Source organism: Meles meles, chromosome 10 (assembly GCF_922984935.1).
Source record: "Meles meles chromosome 10, mMelMel3.1 paternal haplotype, whole genome shotgun sequence".
Classification (NCBI taxonomy): Eukaryota; Metazoa; Chordata; class Mammalia; order Carnivora; family Mustelidae; genus Meles; species Meles meles.
In genome coordinates, this window is record NC_060075.1 from 83,560,740 (window position 1) to 83,582,623 (window position 21,884).

Sequence of the window (21,884 nt, forward strand, 5' to 3'; positions counted from 1 at the left end):
GGAGAGCAGATCTGTGGTGTCCCTACTCTCCTTAAGATGTAAGCCATTGTAGTTCAGGTGATTTCTCTGATAAACATTTGGAAAGATGGATAAAACACAGCCAGAGAAGCTGTTAGGATTGCAAAGATACTTTGGCATGGAATCAGTCCTATTGCAGACTACTATTTCCAACTAAATCAATCAAGAAGAAATGGCCCGCACACAGACACCGCCGCCCCAGAGCCGCCAGGGCGGCCCGCCCTTGGTCAACACCCCTGGGTCTTTGACATCACCTTGGACAGTGAGCCCTGGGGTTCGTCTCCTTCAAGCTGTTTGTGAAGTTCCAAAGACAGCAGAGAACTTTCGTGCTCTGAGCACTAGGGAGAAAAAATTTAGTAATAAAAATCCCTGCTTTACAGGATTTTTCCAGGATTTCAGGGCCAGGGTAGTGATTTCACAGGCCATCGTAGCACTGGCCACAAGTCGATCAATGGGGAGAAATCTGATGATGAGAATTTCATCTGAAGCCCATGGGTCCTGGCACCTTGTCTAGGGCAAATGCTGGACCCAACACAAACGGTTTCCAGTTTTTCATCAGCACTGCCAAGACTGAGTGGTTGGATGGCAAGCATGTGGTCTTTGGCAAGGTGAGGGAGGGCAGGAATATTGTGGAAGAAGAGCTTTGGGTCCAAAAATGGTGAGACCAGCAAGAAGATCACCATTGCCGACTATGGACAAATCTAATAAATTTGACTCTTGTTTTAACTACTAGGCCATTCCTTCTGTAGCTTAGGTGAGCACCCCTTCACCCACATCTGCTCAAAATATCCTATAATTTTTGTGCTCTCATTGCAGTTCTATGGGTTCATATTTTCCTTAATCCCCTCCAAATCTAGCTGGATTGAGGATTTAAGTTTATGACGTAACATGATAAACAACAACAAACCAAAACAAACGGTCCATGGACATCCAAAGACCAGAGTCAGCCTTTAACTGAGTAAAGTTAGCACTTCAGGCCTCCCAGGAGCAGACTGTTGCTGGTTTAGTCAGTTGCTTTGCTTAGTTGAGTGAACTCAGAATATATTGATTTATTAATACATGTTCCCATAGTCACCAAAATTATTGAATTTATAAGCATATAAATGATCAAGATGCCTTGTTTAGATTATGCTAATTCATTTTAAATGTAAAGGAATATTTTTTTAAAGTAACCAAATGAAATCTGAGGAACTCTGGAAAATTTTCCAGTACTTGTTGAATTTATAATTTTAAATGCTAGACTCACTTTGGCATAAGGTTCTTTGTGATTAGTATGTTAATATTGTGCTTACAAAATGTTAACTAGGTACATTCAAGTGCTTTTTTCTATGCCTTGCTTTATAAAGGAATCGATTGTTTCATTAGATTAAGCAAAATTGCATTATGTATAAAATATTTTTTCCTCGTTCAGTTCAATACAGACAACTTGGCTAGCCAAAATAATATAAAGTACCTTATTCTGGAATTTGCTTGAAGAGACCAGAAAATGCCATATGGCAGACCTTCATTTTTAATTCTGAAATATAATTTTTTGATAATCAGAAAACATTAAGTGAGTTTGACACAAACCCAAACATGTAAGTTATGGAAAGCTCTTAAAGAAATGGGAGTCATTCTGATCATGTGCTAACTACTTATGGTGTGTTATATGAGTTGTGCTAGTGTTATCATCATGAAGAATAAACTCTCAGTGGAAAAACAGAGTCAGTGAAAATGCATGTGGGGGACATCAGCCCAAGAGAGAGACTAAAAAAGTTTGAACTTTCTTATGGACGTGTGTGCCAGTGACTGATAGGGCTAAATGGAGAGACACAGTTGCCAAATACAGTTACTTACTGTCTTCGACACTGTTTGTGTCATATTTTCTGAGGTGAGGTAAAAATAACTGGGTGTGTATGATACACTGTGATTAGCACGTGACGAAATAATGCAGTTGAATGGAAACAAATTCCTAAGCCAAGTGTCACACTGATACACTGCAGAAAACTCAAACTCAATGTAACCTTAAAAAACCAGACTCTTTGTTTTTATAGAGTGCAGACCCATAATCTCTTTTAATCCTCTATTCAGAATATTTCCTGAAAATACATCCAGCTTCTTCAAACTTAACTTGAATTGATGGTACAGCTATTAGTAGTTGCCTGGATGGATATAAATTGCAATACCTTTTTTGTATGTGCATTTCTAAGCCGTGATCAAAACCTGTTGTAATTGAGTATTTAGATTGAGCTAATCTAATAATATCACCATTTTTTTCCTTTAAATGTGTATAAGAACACACACTTCCAGAACGTGAAATAATTGTAGGTACCGTTAATTTTGAGAGTTTGCTCTCACTTGCATTTTTCAAATAAAACTTCACGGATGGTTATCAGTTTATTAAGAGTCTAGTTTTTAAAAGGAACTCATAATGTTTAAGAAGTAAACTCTATGTATAGAGTCACTTTCAAAAAGGATTACTGGGGTGCCTGGGTGGCTCAGTGGGTTAAGCCTCTGCCTTTGGCTCAGGTCATGATCTCAGGATCCTGGGGATGGAGCCCTCCAGCGGGCTCTCTGCTCAGCAGGGAGCCTGCTTCCCCGCCCCCCCTCTGCCTGCCTCTCTGCCTACTTGTGATCTCAGTCTGTGAAATAAAGAAAATAAAATAATTTAATAAAACAAATTTTTTAAAGGATTACTACTTCAGAAAATCCTTAGGTGCTTTCATTAATTCACATTTATCAAAAGAGAACATTTTATAACTATTTCTTTTTTCCTTTTTTTTCAAAGTTGTAAGATTTTTATTTTTTTTCTAACAGTATTTCTTTGTTTGCAACAGGAGAATTAATAAGGATGATTCAGGCTAATACGTCTTTCCAAAGCAACATTTGGCAGCTGCATGGTACTTATGCAGATGCTTGAGTTGTGGGGGAAGAACTTGAGGTGCCATTCCACAGCATCTTACCTACCCCCATCCAAGCCTAAGTTTTATTCATTGCATTCAGTATTCCAAGATATAATTTTTTAATCCTTCCAAATTTCTCAGATTTTGTTTTTCTAAAGATTATATTGATGATGTGTTATAATTGCTACTTTTTAATTTAATCATATATTTGTAAAATATATCATATATATTTAATCATATATTTGTTAGCACAACAGAGGAAATATACTTTAGAGACCACTATTGCTAAACTTTGAGTATATGTGCATGTGTAGAGAAATGATGATGTCTTGAATTTTAACAGACATGAGAATATCTTTAATACGAATCTTTTTAAAGGATTATTTGAACAGCTAACAATGTTTTTTTTTAATTTTTCAGAATCATGCTCCTATAACAACAATGAAAATCTCATCCAAGAAGGTAAAACAACTCCATTTTTATTTTCTTTACGTATTAAAAATTTTACTGTTGTGAAAAATATATTTTATAATTTTAGAAAAATTAATATTAGTATTAGAAAATAACTATTAGTTATTAGTTAATAACTATTAGTATAAGAAAAATAGAAAAATAACTATTATTTACAATAATTTTGATGCATAGTTGACAGGCTATGAATGGAAAACAAAATAGGTCTATTTTGTATAAAAGCCCAGGAGAGCAGAACATATAAATATATACGGCAAGATATCCCAAATTTTGTATATCCTGTATATCCTATATTCTCAAATATTACAGTGTGTGAAGCCAACCAAAACAAAAATAATCTTTTGAATGAAGACTTTCGTATACTGTTTGGGCTACTATAGCATCACAAACATTCTCAGGGGCTTGGAATGAGTAATCAGTCCTCTTCCGAGTTCCTGCTGCTATCACTTGTTTGAAATGTGCAATGCATTCTTCTATGCTTATTGCTAAAGAAGTGCTGTTTTTTAGAGTTTATATGTGTCATTTAAAAAATCTGAATTCTCAGATCTAAACCATATAAGGATTTGGGTTTGAGGGAAGAAATGTTTCATCTTCTAATTCATGCCTGCACATGCAAATACACAATGATCAGAAAAAAAGGAAAAGCCCTATCCCAGTATACACCTCTCCAGCCCCGAAGGCCTTCTCTCTGGAAGAAAGTTCCAAAGGGTGGAGGCATAGAGCCAGAAATGGAGTAGGCTTCAGAGCACAATGGACATGCATTTGAATCCCAACTTATCCATAAATTATGAATAAGTTGTTAACTTCACTGACCTAAGTTTCTGCCTCTATACGGTAATGCTTTTCTCACAAAAGAGTTAATTTATATAAATTGCCTAAAATAAAGCAGGTCCTTCATAACTGCTGTTTAAAGAGCCTGAGACTTATTTTTCTTGGAATATGGAATAAAGGTTTTAAGTATTAGCACAACTGATGACATAAACTTAGTGTTCTATACCTTATTTGGTCTGTTACAGATGAAGAAGTATTCCACAGTCAGTCCTGTACTCTTTTCACTTGACTCAATTTTATGAAGAAAAATAAACAGGGTACCATAGAGCTAAAGATCTCATCTGTAAAAATGTTTGCATGGTGCATAACAAACATTTTCCCAAATAACAATTCATCGTTTTCTCCAGTGTCCCAGGGAGCTGATCCCAAGTCAGAATTGTCTTTGAAGTCAGCAGGGAAGCCCCTTGTTTACAGTAGTTTAATGAAAAGAAAAAGTATCGGAGCAAAATTCAAAATGGACACAGAGCCATTTGTGTGGCCGAGTAGCCCAGTACACAGTTACAGTGACACACATCACTATTCAGGCTGTAATTCAGCTGGTAGACTCATAGTTCACAATCCATTCCATTAAATTGCAATATGCAGTACACATACACACATGGGAAAAAATGAGTATTAAATCTGTCTTCAACATCTTATATTGTAGATAATTAAAAATGTTTCTTTCAATTATTAGATTTAGGGCAGGATAATTATTTCAGTTTTGGGGAACTCATTTGCACATCTGCATACCTCATTATTTTTTCAGTGAGGAAGAAATACAAATTGCCAATGGTATTTTGTGTACATTTAAGCACTGTGAATTTAGTGCCTTCCCTAGTCTTCAAATTATTTTATTTTCTATTTTATGCTTCTTTATTCTCTAATTTATTCTTGCATTCCATACAGCAGAAAATAGTTGGATTAATTTTTTAAAAAAAGATAATTTCTAGAATGAAACTACTTGTAGTCTTTCCTTAAATAAAGCAGTTTCCTTAATTTAGCATAGCTGATGCTTTCATTATATTATTTATTAATGTACTCAATAAACACTTATTTGAAATGCTCCTAGAGAAATGATTATTGTCAAAATATGCCATTGTTTTCGTGTAGTTTGTCTCAACTGGGGATCAATCATTTTCAGCCCAATTTCTGCAAAATTAATTAATCTGAATAAAATGATTTTTTATTAGACAATAGACTGAGGTGTGATTCAAATGATTAATTAGAATTGACAATGTATAAATTGATAGTTTGTTAACTGGTAATTTACTCTACTACATGATTCATTCATTATTCATTGAGCTCTTAGGAGTCAGAAACTATTCTAAGTATTTCATGTGGAGTTAGCCCTTACATTTAGTTCTTAACATAACTCTATAGAATAGGTACTGTATTATCCCAGTTTTACCCAAGAATGGCCCGAGATTCAGAAAAGTTGCACAGCATGATTGTGGTTGAGCTGGGATTTGAATCCTAGAAGTCTGCCTCCAGAACCTGGCAGACCAATGGTGCTCCTACTGATTTAAATTTTAAACTGCATGTAGGTGACTATGTATAGATGTCTTTGTGTGTGTTGCACATGTGAATATATTTGAGTTCCAGCCTAGAGATTCTCTGCTAATTTGAATCATACGATATCACTCCTTTAGAAAATAAGCATCAGTTAGAAACTTACCCTTTTAACTCCTGAGAACCAATATATGCACAGAAAGAAGAACTGGAGCAGTATCCTAAGAAGTTCTTGACATCCTGTAAATGAAGGAGAGGGAAATCTTTATTTATGACTTGGGATGCTGAAGATCACTGGATCACACAGAAAGTTTAAGACATGACTAAATATAAATACTGATATTCTTCTAAGTAATTTACAAGTTGCTCTAATGAGTAATATGCCACTTTCAAAGGCATACAAAAAAATTTTTTTAATTTTATCTTATACTCACAGTGTATTTTTTTCCCTAAACTTAAAAATGCCCTTTATTTAAGACTTGACGTTTTCAAATTTACAAGGTGATGGGTTGCCAGATTTGAAGAAAAAGAAAGCTGCCTTGTGCATTCAAAAAATAAAGCAAGCATCATAATTTAAATCTGTAACATATTAGCACAAATTTGAGAGAACAATAAATCCCAATGTCTCAAATGTATGACCATTCTACACAGGGCCCTGAGTTTTGTTTTTTTTTTTTTTTCCTTTTAACAGGAAAGTGGTAATATTATAGGCATATTAACATAAGAAAATTCTATTTATTTTGGCTTATACCCTCTGTGCTTTGCTTCTTGTTTTCAGTCTATTTTAAAATGAATCTCAGGGTGTATAGACATAATGCGTTCCTGCTGAAAGTCCTCTTTTTTAATATCCACATCTGAATTAAATCATAATCATTCCTCCAATAGCAACAGCTGTATGTGAGCTCCAATGAAGGGATTTCCCAAGTGTCTCTGCATCGCTGCCACATCTATGGTACAGCCTGTGCTGACTGCTGCCTGGCAAGGGACCCTTACTGTGCCTGGGATGGCCATTCGTGCTCTAGGTTCTACCCAACTGGGAAGCGGTGAGTACCAAACATTCAGCTGAAAGTCAAAACTGATGTTGCCAAATACTCCACATCATTAGAAAAAATTCTTTTGCTGTATTCTTTTAAAATAGCACTAGAAGTAGTAGCTTTGTTTAGCATCATGTATAGTTATTGAATGAAGTAAATGGCTATAGTTTTAACTTGAAATTCTCAAAGATATGAAGGAATTCAGTACTTCGGGGACATTTATTTCTCTTCTTAAAGCTCCTCTAGCAACACAATTCCCCCCATGACCCAGCAAATATTTTAAGCAGCATTTAATGTTGTCCACATTACCTAATTTTTTGTATGCTTCTGTATATCATTAAATCCCACCTTCTTAGGGTTTCCCTGTGCCATTTAATTCTCCAGTGATCAGATGTTTGTCCTAGTTCAGACAACGGGAACATTGTTCCAAAATGGGTATGCTGAATTGCTTTCAGAACCTTGGTGACATGCTCTTACCTCTGAGAATGGGAAGTGCATGGTTGCTGGTCAGATTGAGAGAGTAAGACAGTCTGAGACTGAATGCCATTTATCCTAGCAAGGACTTAGATGAGAAACTTAGACCCAACTAGTATACAAGTTGTGACACCAGTAGTGACACTGATTATAGAACAGAGAATATGCAGAATTTAGGGTCAGCCAGGATCAGAGCTATGGGTCAGTCAGGGCGATTAAGGGGGTGATATTTGAACAAGGACTTGAGTGTGATGAGGAATGACACCAAGGCATTATCTGGGAGGATAGCATTCCAGAGAGAAGGAAGGACCAGAAACCCTTAAAGCTGTAGTGTGTCAAAATTGTTCAAGAAATAGCACCAAGACTAATGGGGCTTTCATGGAAAGAGAAAAAGGAAGGGTAGAAAGAAAATGAGCTCAGAATGGCATATGACATAGGATTTAGTAAGTCACTGAAGGCTTTTATAGAGTGAAATGGAAAACTACTGAGGGCCTTTGAGCACATGAATGATTTTTTTTTTTTTTTTTTTTTAACATTTGGGTTGAAAAGCTCATCTGGTTGGGTTTGGCTGGGATTGCAGCCCTGGTGTAGGCAGGGGTTGGGGGGAGAGGAGATAGAAGTTGCAAGGCAGTTAGGGCACTGTACGTTCAAGGTGAGATATAATGGTGGCTCACACAGGAATGATAGATGTGGAGGTCGCACAAGGTCTGATTCAGGGTAGAGTTCAGTTAGAGAAATAGAAGACTCAAGAATGAACCAAGTTCTCAGAACTAAGCATATGCAGATGTAATTTTCTGAGAAACAGAAGACCAGGGGAGGAGCAGGTATGTGGAAGGAAAGATGATGCTAAAAGTATCTATGATATATTCAAGTGGAGAGGTTGAGTAGACAGTTAGAAATATGAGTTTGGAATACACAGGTATGGCCTGGTCTGGATAATTTGAAAGAAACCAGTAGTCCTTAGTATCTGTGTTTAAAGACCTGTGTTCTTCTGTGTCATTTTGAGATTTAGGCAGGAAGTTTCTAGCCTCTTGATTTCTATCTTGATTTTCTGTTTGCACTAGACTGGAGATCTGAACCTGGACAGAGTATGAGGAAAGCAAATTCCAAATGTAATCTCAAATAAATGATTTTTGTAGTCATTGCTGGTAGATTTTAATCATATTTGTTTTATACTCCCAATTACAATAGCAGGGATATTTAAAAATTATTACCATAACTGTTTCTAAGGCAATATATTTTTCTTGAGAAAGAGTTGTAAAAATTGGCATATCTAATACCTGGAGTGCAATCTTCTATTAAACAGATTTAAAGCTAAAGGGAGATGAAGCCTCACACTTTCTAAGAAAGAAAGTGCTATGAGGATCACAAAGTGAATCTTACCATATTCCTCTATGCTTATCAGCCTCTTCTGTAATGTGGAGGAATTGGAGATTGGTACTCTTTCCCTGCAAAACTTCCAGACCTAGGCTTTGGCAAACAAGCATTTTCATTTAACAAACAAAGAATATTTCTCAAGTAAAATTTCATACAATATATAAACTATCATTGCATATTTGAGATTTTTGTTTACATTTTAGACATTTCTGCTAAAATTTGAGTTGACTCATTTGTTCTCCTATTCTCCTTCTAATTACAACCTCAGTAATCCTTTCTCAGATGCATGTATAAAGGTAGGTTCCACATTGTCATTCTAATGCCACAAATTTGATCTTGATCATGTCCTTATAATCAACAAAGAGCTGAAATTGTCTTGCAGTTTTTAATGTTGCAATGTTATGCGTGGTATGAAATCAGTTATCATAGGTTTGCTATTAGAACAGCAAACAGCAAACAGAAAAAAAAAATTCAGTAAAGTTACAGGGTACAAAATCAACAAACAAAAATCTATACATGACTAATGAGCTATCACAAAGAGAATTTAAGAAAACAATCCCATTTACAATTGCATCAAAAGAATAAAATACCTAGAAATAAATTTAACCAAGGAGGTAAAAGACCCCTACACGGAACTATAAGACATTGATGAAAGAAATTGAAGACACAAATAAATGGAAAGATAATTGACATTCATGGAGGAGTAGAATGAATATTATTAAAATGGCCATACTACCCAAAGGAATCTGCAGATTCAATACAATCCCTATGAAAACTCCATTAGCATTTTTCTTTTTTTTTATATTTTATTTATTTATTTGACAGAAATCACAAGCAGGCAGAGAGAGAGAGAGAGAGAGAGGAGGAAGCAGGCTCCCTGCTGTGCAGAGAGCCCGATGCAGGGCTCGATCCCAGGACCCTGGGATCATGACCTGAGCCGAAGGCAGAGGTTTAACCCACTGAGCCACCCAGGCACCCCCATTAGCATTTTTCATTGGATTAGAACAGTCCTGGTATTTGTATGGAGTCATGAAAGACTCCGAATACCCAAAGCAATATTGAGAAAGAACATAGCTGGAGGCATCGTACACCTTGACTTCCAACTATATTACAAAGCTGTAATAAACAAAACAGTATGCTATTGTCATAAAAAACACACAAAGATCCACAGAGCAGATGAGAGAGCCCAGCAATAAATCCATACTTATATGGTTAATTAATTTACAACAAAAAAGGCAAGAATATACAATGGGGAAAGACAGTCTCTTCAATAAATTGTGCTGGGAAAACTGAGCGACCAAATGCAAAATAATGAAACTAGACTACTATCTTACATTATAGACTAAACTTAGCTCAAAATCATTTAAGGACTTGAATGTAAGACCTGAAACCATAAAACTCCTAGAAGAAAACATAGGCTGAAACTCCTTGGTATAGGTCATGAAGAGCTTTTAGATATGATTCCAAAGCAAAGACAACAAAAGAGAAAATAACCAAGTGGGATTATGTCAAACCAAAAAACTTCTACACAGGAAAGGACATCACCAACCAAATGAAAAGGCAACCTGCTGAATGAGAGAAAATATTTGCAAACTATAGACCTAATAAGGGGTTAATATCCAAGTATATAAAGAACTCATACAACTGAGTATTGAGAAGATAAGCAATCTGATTAAAAAAGTAAGCAGATCTGAATAGGCATTTTTCCAAGAAAGAAAGACATACAGATTGCCAGCATGTTGTGAAAAGATGCTCAATGTCACTAATCATCAGGGAAATGCAAATGAAAGCCACAAGTTCTCATCTCACATCTGTCAGAATGGGTATTATTAAAAATAAATAAATAAATAACAAGTATTAGAGAGGATGTGGAAAAAAGTTTTGGTGGGAATCTTAATTGGTGCAAGCAATATGAAAAACAGAATGATGTTTCCTCGAAAAATTAAATATAGAACTCCCATATGATCCAGCAATTTTACTTCTGGATATTTATCTGAAGAAAACAAAAACAATAATTTGAAAAGATAGATGCACCACCATGTTCACTGCAGCATTGTTCTCAATAGTCAAGGCATGGAAACAACCTAAGTGTCCTTCAATAGATGAATGAGTAAAGATCTAAACACACATACACACACACACACACACGAATACTACTTTGCCATAAAACAGAATGCAGCCTTGCCATTTGTGAAATGGATGGACCTTGAAGCCATATGGTAAGTGAAATAATTCAGAGAAAGACATATAGTGTATGATCTCACTTATATATGGAATTTTGAAAAAAAAAAACAAAAACCAAGCTCATGGAGATAGAGAACAGATTTGTGGTTCTCAAAGATGGGGTAGGGGATAGGAAAAATGAGCAAAGGGGGTCAAAAGGCACAAACTTCCAGTTATAAAATAAGTCATGGACATGTAATGTACAGCATGGTAACTCTAGTTAATAATACTGTATTGCCTGTTTGAAAGTTGATAATAGAGTACATCTTAAAAGTACTCCCTGCAAGGAAAAGAATTTTGTGACTACCTATGAGAACAGATGATATCTAGACTTATTGTGGTCATTTCACTATATATCAATCATATATTTTATATATATATATATATATATATATATATATATATACTTTTTTAAATGGAGAAATAATTGACATAACATTATATTAGTTTCAGATATACAACATGATTTGGTGTACACCTGAAACTAATATAATGTTATATGTCAATTATTTCTCAATTTAATAAGGTATAAGCAGGAGGGAAAAAGTATTATGGGTTGAAAGAGAAGGTAGTAATCATTTAAAGAGCTATCCGAATCTCTAGCAGTGTCTTAATTCTATAATTAAAAGCTGAAAAATCTCTATCATTCTATCTTTTCATCTTTCTATAATCTTATTCCTTGGCCTACTCACACCCATCTTTGGCTAGCACAATGAAAGTTTCATTACAAGTATCTACACTATTTAACTTCTCAAAATTATTTTAAAACTAAACATATAGTGAATGCAAAACATGTTTGCTGAATTAACCATTTCCTAAATTCTCATATATATTTTTAAGTGATTATATAATAATAATAAAAATGATCACTTGTATTTTCCATACTAATTTTCTTTAATAGTGTTAACATACCTATTTTATTTCGATTGAGCTGTCTACCTATCTGGAATACAGAGATTATATGGAGGAGTTCATAGGAATGAAAATCAGAAAGGTGTCCTTTGTATGGAATAAGAATTGCAGTGATACTTGGAAATCAGTGGAGTATGTATTTTCATATAAAGTTGTTAAGATATAGAAACTACAGAGCCAATGATATTTTTCATATAAAGTTGTTAAATATCATTGGCTCTGTAGTTTCTCTTTTTTTTAAAGTTTGCTTATGGTAAATAATACAAGCAATTTTCCTTTTAATTCTAAAGTATCATAAATATTTATGCATTTGTACCAAACATTGCAATTTAATCTCAACTGTTATTTATTCTGGATTCAGACATGCACTTAAAAATTTTATTCTAAGACAGGATAATCAGTTCAATCTTCAAGTAAATATCTGTTTTACATACAAGAACAAAATGATTTCATTGTTTATCTGAAGGATTATACTATAAAGAAGAAAACATTGGTAACTTGAGCTCAAATCCCAAACCTACATTCACATATAATATTACTCTGCCTACCAGCTTTTGCAATGCTATATGACTATTCTAAAGGGAATCTACAAATATAAAAAATGTCAGATAGCTGTCTTGCTGATCTCATCATTTAGGCCAAGCCATAATAATTTTTTTCTGTACAGACTGTCTGGAAGCTATGTGATCCCATAAATTTGTGTTCCCCAACTATGCAAACCATAACATAGTACTGGTCACAGGACAATCAGTTTAACTACTGTGAGTGATAGTGCTTCTCTAGATGGCTGAAAATGACTAGCTCAGCCATAAGAACTCTCACATGGCGCTCATATAATATCGTGTACTCACAAGTTGATTGGTAGTAAATAACGCTGTGGCTTGGAAATATGGCAAAGGCAATGCGGTGAAAAGGTGATATAGGGATATAGGAGCTATTCTAGAGTAAAGCATTAATTGTATTTCCTGAAACAAGAGTGACTGCCACTAGTTTATGTGTGTGTGGTTGTTTAGAAATATAAAATTGAGGGGTGCCTGGGTGTCTCAGTAAGTTAAGCATCTGCCTTCCGCTCAGGTTTGAGCAGGGATTGAGGCCCATGTCAGGCTCCCTGCTCAGCAGGGAGTCGGCTTCTCCCTCTCCCTCTGCCCCTCCCCCATCTGTGCAGGCGTGCTCTCTCTTTCTCCCTCAAATAAATAAATAAAATCTATATATATATAGATATATAGATATCTAAAAGATATATAGATATATATAGATATCTATATCTATATATCTATATATCTCTGTATATATCTGTATCTATATATAGATAGATATATAGATATAGATATCTATATATCTATCTATATATATCTGTGTCTATAGATATATCTATATATCTATATCTATATATAGATATATATGGATTATATAGATATATCTATAGATACAGATATATATAGATATAGATATCTATATATCTATCTATATATATGACACAAAATTATATACCTGTGTTTCCATAGAGAGATTTACATGAACCATTGAATACACAAACTATTATTTGTTGTAACCTTAAAATGATCTTTTTCACTATTGATGACTTTGAGATTAGTTTCACTTTGTAAATTTGATAAGCTTTGTGATATTTTAATATTTCTGCCCTTCTCATTGAATGTTATAATTTATCTCTAAGGGTAAAAATGTTGAGACTTAACAGATGATCCAATTAAGTAATATGCTCATTTATATATACTTCAAAGCCTTGATAGTAAACAATCAATGTATCTCTATATTCCCGATATTTAAAGAGTAGATCTTTTCCTTTTCTCTCTTTCTCTCCCTCTCGTTAAAGACTTTTATTTACTTAGAAAGAAAGCACGTTCAGGACTTGGGGGGAGAGGGAGAGAGAATTTGAAATAGACTCTGCACTGTGTGTGGAGCCTGCCTCAGGGATTGATCTCACCACTAGGAACTGTGACCTGAACTAAAACCAAGGGTCAGACCCTCAACCAACTAAACCACCCAGAGAGCTCACTTTTTCTCTCTTATAATGATCTTCATATCCATGATTTATTGCTAAGAGAATTTCAGTTGCTTTATTTTGATTTGTTTCACTGTGTGATACAATTGAAACTCATATATATGTTTCAATTGTATATTCAATGCAATGTATATATTGTATATACAAAATGTATATATACAAAAATACATATTTTGAATATGAATATTTTGAATCTAAGACTCAGGAAATTAATTAGTATTCAAATAATTTAAAACATTGATTTAAATAATGGCCAACTTATTAAGAATGTAAATTTTGAAATGCTTAAGTTGATGATACATAATAATTAAAACACAATGAGTGAACTTTGGTCCTGACTAAATTTTTTTTTTTAAAGATTTTATTTATTTATCTGACAGAGACACAGAGAGAGAGGGAACACAAGCAGAGGGAATGGGAGAGGGAGAAAGAGGCTTCCCACCGATCTGGGAGCCGGATGTGGGGCTCGATCCCAGGACCCTGGGATCAGGACCTGAGCTGAAGGCAGACGCTTAATGAGCCACCCAGGCACCCCCTGACTAAACTCTAAAAAATCCATAAGGGATGTTTTGAATACAATTAAGGAAATTTTAACATAAAATATATATTATATGATATTATGGAATATTCATATATTTAGCATGATAATGATACTGTTGTTATGTAGGGAAATTAGAAGATTCATGCTGAAGCATTGAGGAATGAAGCATTATTATGTCTGCAATTTATTTTCTAAAGATTTTCATATATGTGCATAAAGTATATATACAACATAAAACTTGCATGTGAGGGGCGCCTGGGTGGCTTAATGGGTTAAGTTCTCTGCCTTCAGCTCAGGTCATGATCTCAGGGTCCTGGGATCGAGCCCCACATAAGGCTCTCTGCTCATCAGGGAGCCTGTTTCCTTCTCTTTCTGCGTGCCTCTCTGCCTACTTGTGATCACTCTCTTTCTGTCAAATAAATAAGATCTTTAAAAAAAAACAAAACAAAACTTGCATGTGAGAGAAAAAATAAATGTGGCAAAATATGACAATCATGAATCTAAATATGTGAGTATTTAGTGTACTCATACATCTACTCTTCGGTAGGCTTGATGTTTTTCAAAGTAAAAAGTTGAAGGAAAATTCTTATTCTAGTAAATGAACAATTTTGCTTAACTTTATTAAATGTCTATGTTCTATCTCTCTATCACCTGTTTCAGGAAAGTTTTAATATAACAGGAAAGTGTTAGGAAATGTTGACTTTTATAAGAAAGCCATGTTTATTTAAAAGCAAAATTATAAGAAAGAAGATGCCAGTGAGTTTATACTCTAGAAGTTTTCATCTTGGAAAATTTTTGATGAATGTCTCTAAACTAAAATTTATACTATTCATTTAGAATCTAGCATTTACCCAGGAAATGCACATAATAAGGATTTCATAGCCATTCTATCACCAATAGTAGATAGGGAGGGACGGAATTAATTCAGAATGAAAACAAAGTGAAGTACCAATCCTATCATGAAGGTGGTGAAAGAAATGTCAGATAGTTGTGCCAGATAACCAGACCTCTTCTCCTTATGAAAGCTTGGGCAATTAAAAGACTGTGAAATTAAAAAATCAATCTTTTAAATGTGGTATAATTGGCAATGTTAATTCTAAGTCAGTTTTACGTATGTCTTTGCACTTATAGGAGGAGCCGAAGACAAGATGTGAGACATGGAAATCCATTGACTCAGTGCAGAGGATTTAATCTAAAAGGTATTAAAACTGAGCAAGGGTCGGGGCGCCTGGGTGGCTCAGTGGATTAAAGCCTCTGCTTTCGGCTCAGGTCATGGTCCTAGGGTCCTGGGATCAAGCCCCACATCGGGCTCTCTGCTCAGCAGGGAGCCTGCTTCCTCCTCCTCTCTGCCTGCCTCTCTGCCTACTTGTGATCTCTATCTATCAAATAAATAAATAAAATCTTTAAAAAAAAAAAAAAAACTGAGCAAGGGTCAAACTTGGTAATGAGTCACAATGCTCCAGGTCACATTTCAGGGAGGGAAGCCTCATTATAATTCACTTCTTCTGTTTGTTTGTTTGTTTTGTTTTGTTTATTTTCAGCGTAACAGTGTTCATTGTTTTTGCACCACACCCAGTGCTCCATGCTGTACGTGCCCTCCCTATTACCCACCACCTGGTTCCTCAACCTCCCACCCCCACTCCCTGCCCCTTCAAAACCCTCTGGTTGTTTTTCAGAGTCCATAGTCTCTCATGGTTCATCTCCCCTTCCAGTTTCCCTCAACTCCCTTCTCCTCTCCATCTCCCCATGTCCACCATGTTCTTTGTTATGCTCCACAAATAAGTGAGACCATATGATACTTGACTCTCTCTGCTTGACTTATTTCGCTCAGCATAATCTCTTCCAGTCCCGTCCATGTTGCTACAAAAGTTGGGTATTCGTCCTTTCTGATGGAGGCATAGTACTCCATCGTGTATATGGACCACATCTTCCTTATCCATTCATCCGTTGAAGGGCATCTTGGTTCTTTCCACAGTTTGGTGACCGTGGCCATTGCTGCAATAAATATTGGGGTACAGATGGCTCTTCTTTTCACTACATCTATATCTTTGGGGTATTCACTTCTTCTGTTTTAATGAAAGATTATGAAGATTCTTGGTGTTCATATGGAAATTAAAAATTAAACGTATTTGTATGTATAGTGGGAAAAACAGAGGTCTGTGAATACACGGACCTTGGGTATGTTAGTTGGTTAGGAATTTCACATAGATATCAGTTACAGATTTTCCAAGCTATTATTTTTTTTTTCTGAAGAAACAAAGCTGTTGTCTTCTCTCTTAAGAAAAAAGTTGCTTCTTAAAAAATTTAAATGAAAATTTAATTTTTTTTAAAAAATTTACCATTTGGAAGTGTACAGTTCTGTGTCATTAAATACATTCACAATGTTGTGCAACCAGCACCATATCCATCTCTAGAACTTTTTCATCCTTCCCAAGTGAAACTCTATACCCATTAAATACGAACTTCCTTCTTCACCAGCCTCTGGAAACCACCATTCTACTTTCCATCTTTATGAATTTGACTCTTATAAATACCTCTTATAAGCGGAATCACACAATATTTAACCTTTTGTAACTGCTTATTTCACTTTTTCTTCGGGGTTCAAGTTGTAACGTGTCAGGATTTCTTCTCTGTTGAAAATGGAAACAAATTTTTTTGTATGTATAGATCACATTTTGTTTATTCGTTTATCACTAGATGCTTGGATTGCTTCCACTTTGGACTATTATAAATAACCCTGCTTTGAATATGGGTGTACCAGTGCCTTGGTTTTACAATTAATAATCATTCCAATACTTCTGACAACCTAAGTGTTCCTAAGAAGTAAGTGACTGAGCAACCTAAGTGTCCACTGATAATGAATAAAGAAAATGAGGAGTATTACATAAACACACAGGAATATTTCTCAGCTGTAAAAGATAAAAACCTGGCATTTGTAACCACATGGATGGAACTAGAGTGTATTATCCTGAGTGAAATAAGTCAAACAAAAACAAATTCCATATGATTATACTTACATGTGGAATCTAGAAAACCAAACAGAGACAGACTCCAAAATATAAGAAATTATTGGTTACCAGAGGGAGGAGAGGTTCAGGGGGGTAAAACAGGTAAAGATGAGTAAGAGGTACAAAATTCCAGTTATAAATTAGGTCTTGAGGATGTTATATACGGTATAGGGAATATGCAGTTAGTAATATGTAATAACTTCGTGTGAGGACAGATGGTAACTAGAGTTACGGGAATCATTTTGTAATGTGTAAAGATATCGAATCAGGATATACACCTGAATAGGATACTGTATTTCAATTACACTTCAGTTAATTCTGTCAGTTCTGACAGTCCTGCCTGTGTCTTATGATCACTCTAACCCATTTCTTCCCATCCCAACATGAAGATCCCACGGTATTATACTTTCCCCACTAACCTTCTCCCCTCCACCTGAACCCCACCAGGGAAATTTCTTCAGGCAGAGCTCTCTTGGCTCACTGAGGTGCTATAGACCCACTGTTGCTAACAATTAACACCAAAACTCCTACTGCTAATATTTTTGAGTCTGGGCCTTTCTTTAGTAAAGACTGATATTCTTATTACTAGCTACACGAACTATAAGGAGAAAATTCTGACATGTTTTGCTAAGTGGTTCTATACATCTAATTGAGGGAATAAATCCAAGTTACCATTCTCTATTAACTGAGTATTTTATAAATATGTGTGCCAGTTCTAATAGTAGTAGTTACAGTGGTACAGTGGTACAACTGTCAGTGGGGTTAATGATGAACAAACATGGATGTTGGCTTTGTGTTAGAATCTGAGTTAAGTGCTTTTTTTATGGATTGTCACAATTAATGCTCAAGACACTATACCAAAGTAAGGTCTATTATTATCACCATTTTATGAATGAAGATGCTATTCATGTCTAAGCTGCCACATGATTTTACTACATGGTCTTCCTGAATTAAGAATTTCAGTGCAGAACCTATATGAAAACATAATCCATGTTTTAGAGCCAAGTAAAACTGAGACACAGAAGGGTCAAGTAAGTTGTTGAAGGCTACACAGTCAGTCTTAGTGAAATCAGAATTTTACCTCCCATACCTCTGATTGCAAAGACTGTGTTCTCAACCACAACGTCCCACTGCAGCCACACTTGGCTTTCTGACTTTTCCTGATGCTTCTGAATTCCATCTATATTCCACTGAGTATGGATGAACCTGGCTTTAATAATGCCTGACACTTACTAACTCTTCAAGTAGGATGTGTTTCCTAATAATTCACAGCATCAGTTTGCTCAACTCTGAAACACTGAGAAAACCTAACTCGTAAAGATACTGAAATAATTAAATGTTCAAAGTGACATTAAGGACATTCCTTACTTTAGAGTACTTCTTGAATAAAAATTGGTTCCCTTATGTCTTTCTCTCCTTCCCTTTAGGTTAAACACAACAGGTAAACAATGTGTAGTAGTCTGCTTGTTAAATGACTAAAGATTGCCTTTTGGGTACTTTATAGGTAGTGACAATTTTATAGAGCAATAAACATATAGGAGTATATGTTCTGAATTCTCTTCTCTCTCTCATTTTTGCTTTTCAGCATATAGAAATGCAGCTGAAATTGTTCAGTATGGAGTGAAAAATAACACCACTTTCCTTGAGTGTGCCCCGAAGTCTCCACAGGCATCGATCAAATGGCTGTTACAGAAAGACAAAGACAGGAGGAAAGAGGTGAGTAACACACCACAGCAGCAATCAGTCAGGGCTTCGGAAAGATGTTCGATCACCATCCCTCGGTGAGGTTCAGATCAAACAAACAACAACAAAAAAAAGGCATATGAACATCCTTTTATGTCTTTGGGATGACAGGTGCCACTTCCTTTGAAATCCTTTGTCTGAAGAGATGATGAATTAATTAGAAATCCTTGCTGCCTGTTCACCTCTATAATATGGTGATTGAAACAAGAGCTTGGACACTCAAGACAGGGGAATTGATATGAGGAAGCATTCGTAAAAGAAACAAGATGTGTGCAAAACCAGACGCCAAGTTCTCACACAGCAGCACCTTTGTGTGATTCACAAGATAAAAGGGGGCTTTAAAAAAAGTTCAGTTTTTCCTCCGTAAGAAATTACACTAAACCATAACTTTTATGGTAAGGAGCATTTTTCTGCTATGTGGTAATCTGTTTCCCTTGCTTTATTATCCACGACTCTAGGGTTTTGGTTTGGTAATACAGGGAATCATTGTTTATGGGACCGTTGCCTTTATTTAGTGATATGGAAAAACAGTTTTTCAAAGAAAAGGACATTGACATTAACCTTTCACTGATCAGAAAGAGCTGTTTTAAAAGGGAAGCATTGTAAAACCGCTTAGGGTGAAATATTATAAATAATGAGCTCCATAATATTGATCTCATGTGCTGACAAATGAGAGGGAGAAGAAAAATATGTATGTATATAAAGGCTTAGGGTAGTCTAAAATGTAATACTATTAGCAGTGTCATAAAACCTGATAGAGTGAAGGAGAAAATGGAGCCTTCTGCATTTGGGTGTATCCTTCTGTTGTGGGTAGTTTGGGTACTAAGTATTAAGTTAATTGGAGATATTCAGAATGGATACAATCCCAAGCTATATAACACAGACACTTGCATCACAGTTACTGAAAGACATGTTGGCTCCATATGAGAAAATACTTTACAACTCAGACCTGCCTGTCCGAAGACAATATGAGCTGTTTAGGAAATTGTTGTGTCCCCGGTCACCAGACTAGTTAACCATAGGCTGATGTCCACTTGCGTAAGAGATGTAACCATCTGGAGGCGAGAGGAGCTAGTTGAACTTCGGAGTTCCTTCTTGCCCCATGATACTAATCAAATCTTTTTGAACATTTTTATTAATAAAAAAATTGTTTATTTAAGATCTCTTTTCTTTGCCATAAAAGTCTGTCATCAAAGAAACCTTGAAATTTCTACAGCCTAATTAATTTTAAATTCTTTTGAATGGATGCAAATGGTAATACTACTTGCCTTACTAAGTAACCTAGAGTAGAAGTCATACTGTGTGATGATGATTACCACACAGAAATGAAGTTCTTAGGCCAGAGCATGTCACAGGGTCATAAACGGTCCTTCCTAAGAAGTTCTGTGTGTTCATATGTGAACTGGAAATCTAAAACTCAAATGGGGATTACCTAACATGAATAAAATATTTTTCTTTAATTCAGTAAAAACTTAAAATAGAATAACATGCAATAAGTGAATAAAATTTCTATTTAAATTAAAGAAAAGGAATACATGCAAGCTTGAATACATGCCACAGAAATTAATAAATTAAAAATGGAATGAGTTATAGATTTAATGGCTGAGTCTCCTTTGCGATATTTCTAATGTTTTATTTCAGAATGCTCAAGAATGTAGACTCCATTATTACTATCTTGCTTTTTCTTCTAGTCTCAAAAATATAAGAATGCTGTAAGATGATGAAAAAATTAACTATAATTATGCAAATCTATTATATCCAGAATTACAGAGCACAATTCCACTCATTCTTAATTTAGTTGAACGAAGTGTTACTATATTATTAAATTTATCCTGATTTGTTATCAGTAGTTTAGGCAAACACATGCTTATATCTTATATTAATGATATATAAATATTGAAGACAAATCATAAAAGCTCATGGACAAAAATGTAAATAGTTCATATTGAATAGCATAAAGTGAAAACTGAAAGATCTCCTTACCTCCACTTCAATTTTTATTCATACTTCTAGAGTATGAAGCTACTAAGAATTATATATTCAGTCATAATGTATTCCTCAAAATATTCCCCATCATGTTCCTATTTTTGTCTTTCTCTCTCTGTCTCTCTGATGTACACACACACACACACAAACACACACACACACACACACACACACACACACTCTTTAATATCACTACATTTGGAGCTAACTTACTTTTCTTGGCTACATACTGTTCTACTATATGAAGATATCTGTTTCTTTAAAGCTATCTACTACTTAAGGTTAATTTTCTTCTTATAAAAAATCATGTAAATGAATATTTGCACACTTGTGAGTATATCTTCTGTATGAATTCCTAGAAATGAAATTTCTGTGTCAAAAACATGTTATATAAATTAATAAAATTTGCCTCCAAATTTTTTCCAAATTTTGCACACATAGAAAAGTCTTCCTTTCCTTTTGTTTCTAAGTGCATTTCTACATGATTGAAACTATTTTGAGACACCTTTAAACTTTAAAAATTAAATTAACATCAAAACTTTGCTTTATATATTTCAGTCCTTTCTTCTGATCTCCCTTTTCTAGATCTGTTCTATTATCTTGTTTCAATATTATACTTTGCCCTTTTGTGCTTTTTTCTGGAGAAGAGCATTACTTTTTAACTAAAACAATCTATCTTTGATTTTTATTTCATTAATAATTAAATACATATTTACACAAAAATTAACCATTTAGAAAAACATTCCTTTATTTTGATTTGGATCCATCCCTCCACCCACCCTACCCCCCGCCACCGCCCCGTGAAAGAGCAATCCAGAGTCCCCGTGTCAAGTAACTTCTTACCACTTAGCTTTTTAGTCTGTTCATTGA

General features: G+C 35.0%; 1 protein-coding gene across 1 annotated transcript in view; it reads left to right on the forward strand.

The window, feature by feature from the left end:
- SEMA3C (semaphorin 3C) overlaps positions 1 to 21,884 on the forward strand; it is a 174,015-nt gene that overhangs the window by 150,275 nt on the left and 1,856 nt on the right. Inside the window, exons 14-17 of the mRNA XM_046021382.1 lie at positions 3,321 to 3,362; positions 6,579 to 6,736; positions 15,409 to 15,476; positions 18,871 to 19,001. Coding sequence (XP_045877338.1) covers positions 3,321 to 3,362; positions 6,579 to 6,736; positions 15,409 to 15,476; positions 18,871 to 19,001 — 399 coding nt within the window. The remainder of the gene's footprint in view (positions 1 to 3,320; positions 3,363 to 6,578; positions 6,737 to 15,408; positions 15,477 to 18,870; positions 19,002 to 21,884) is intronic.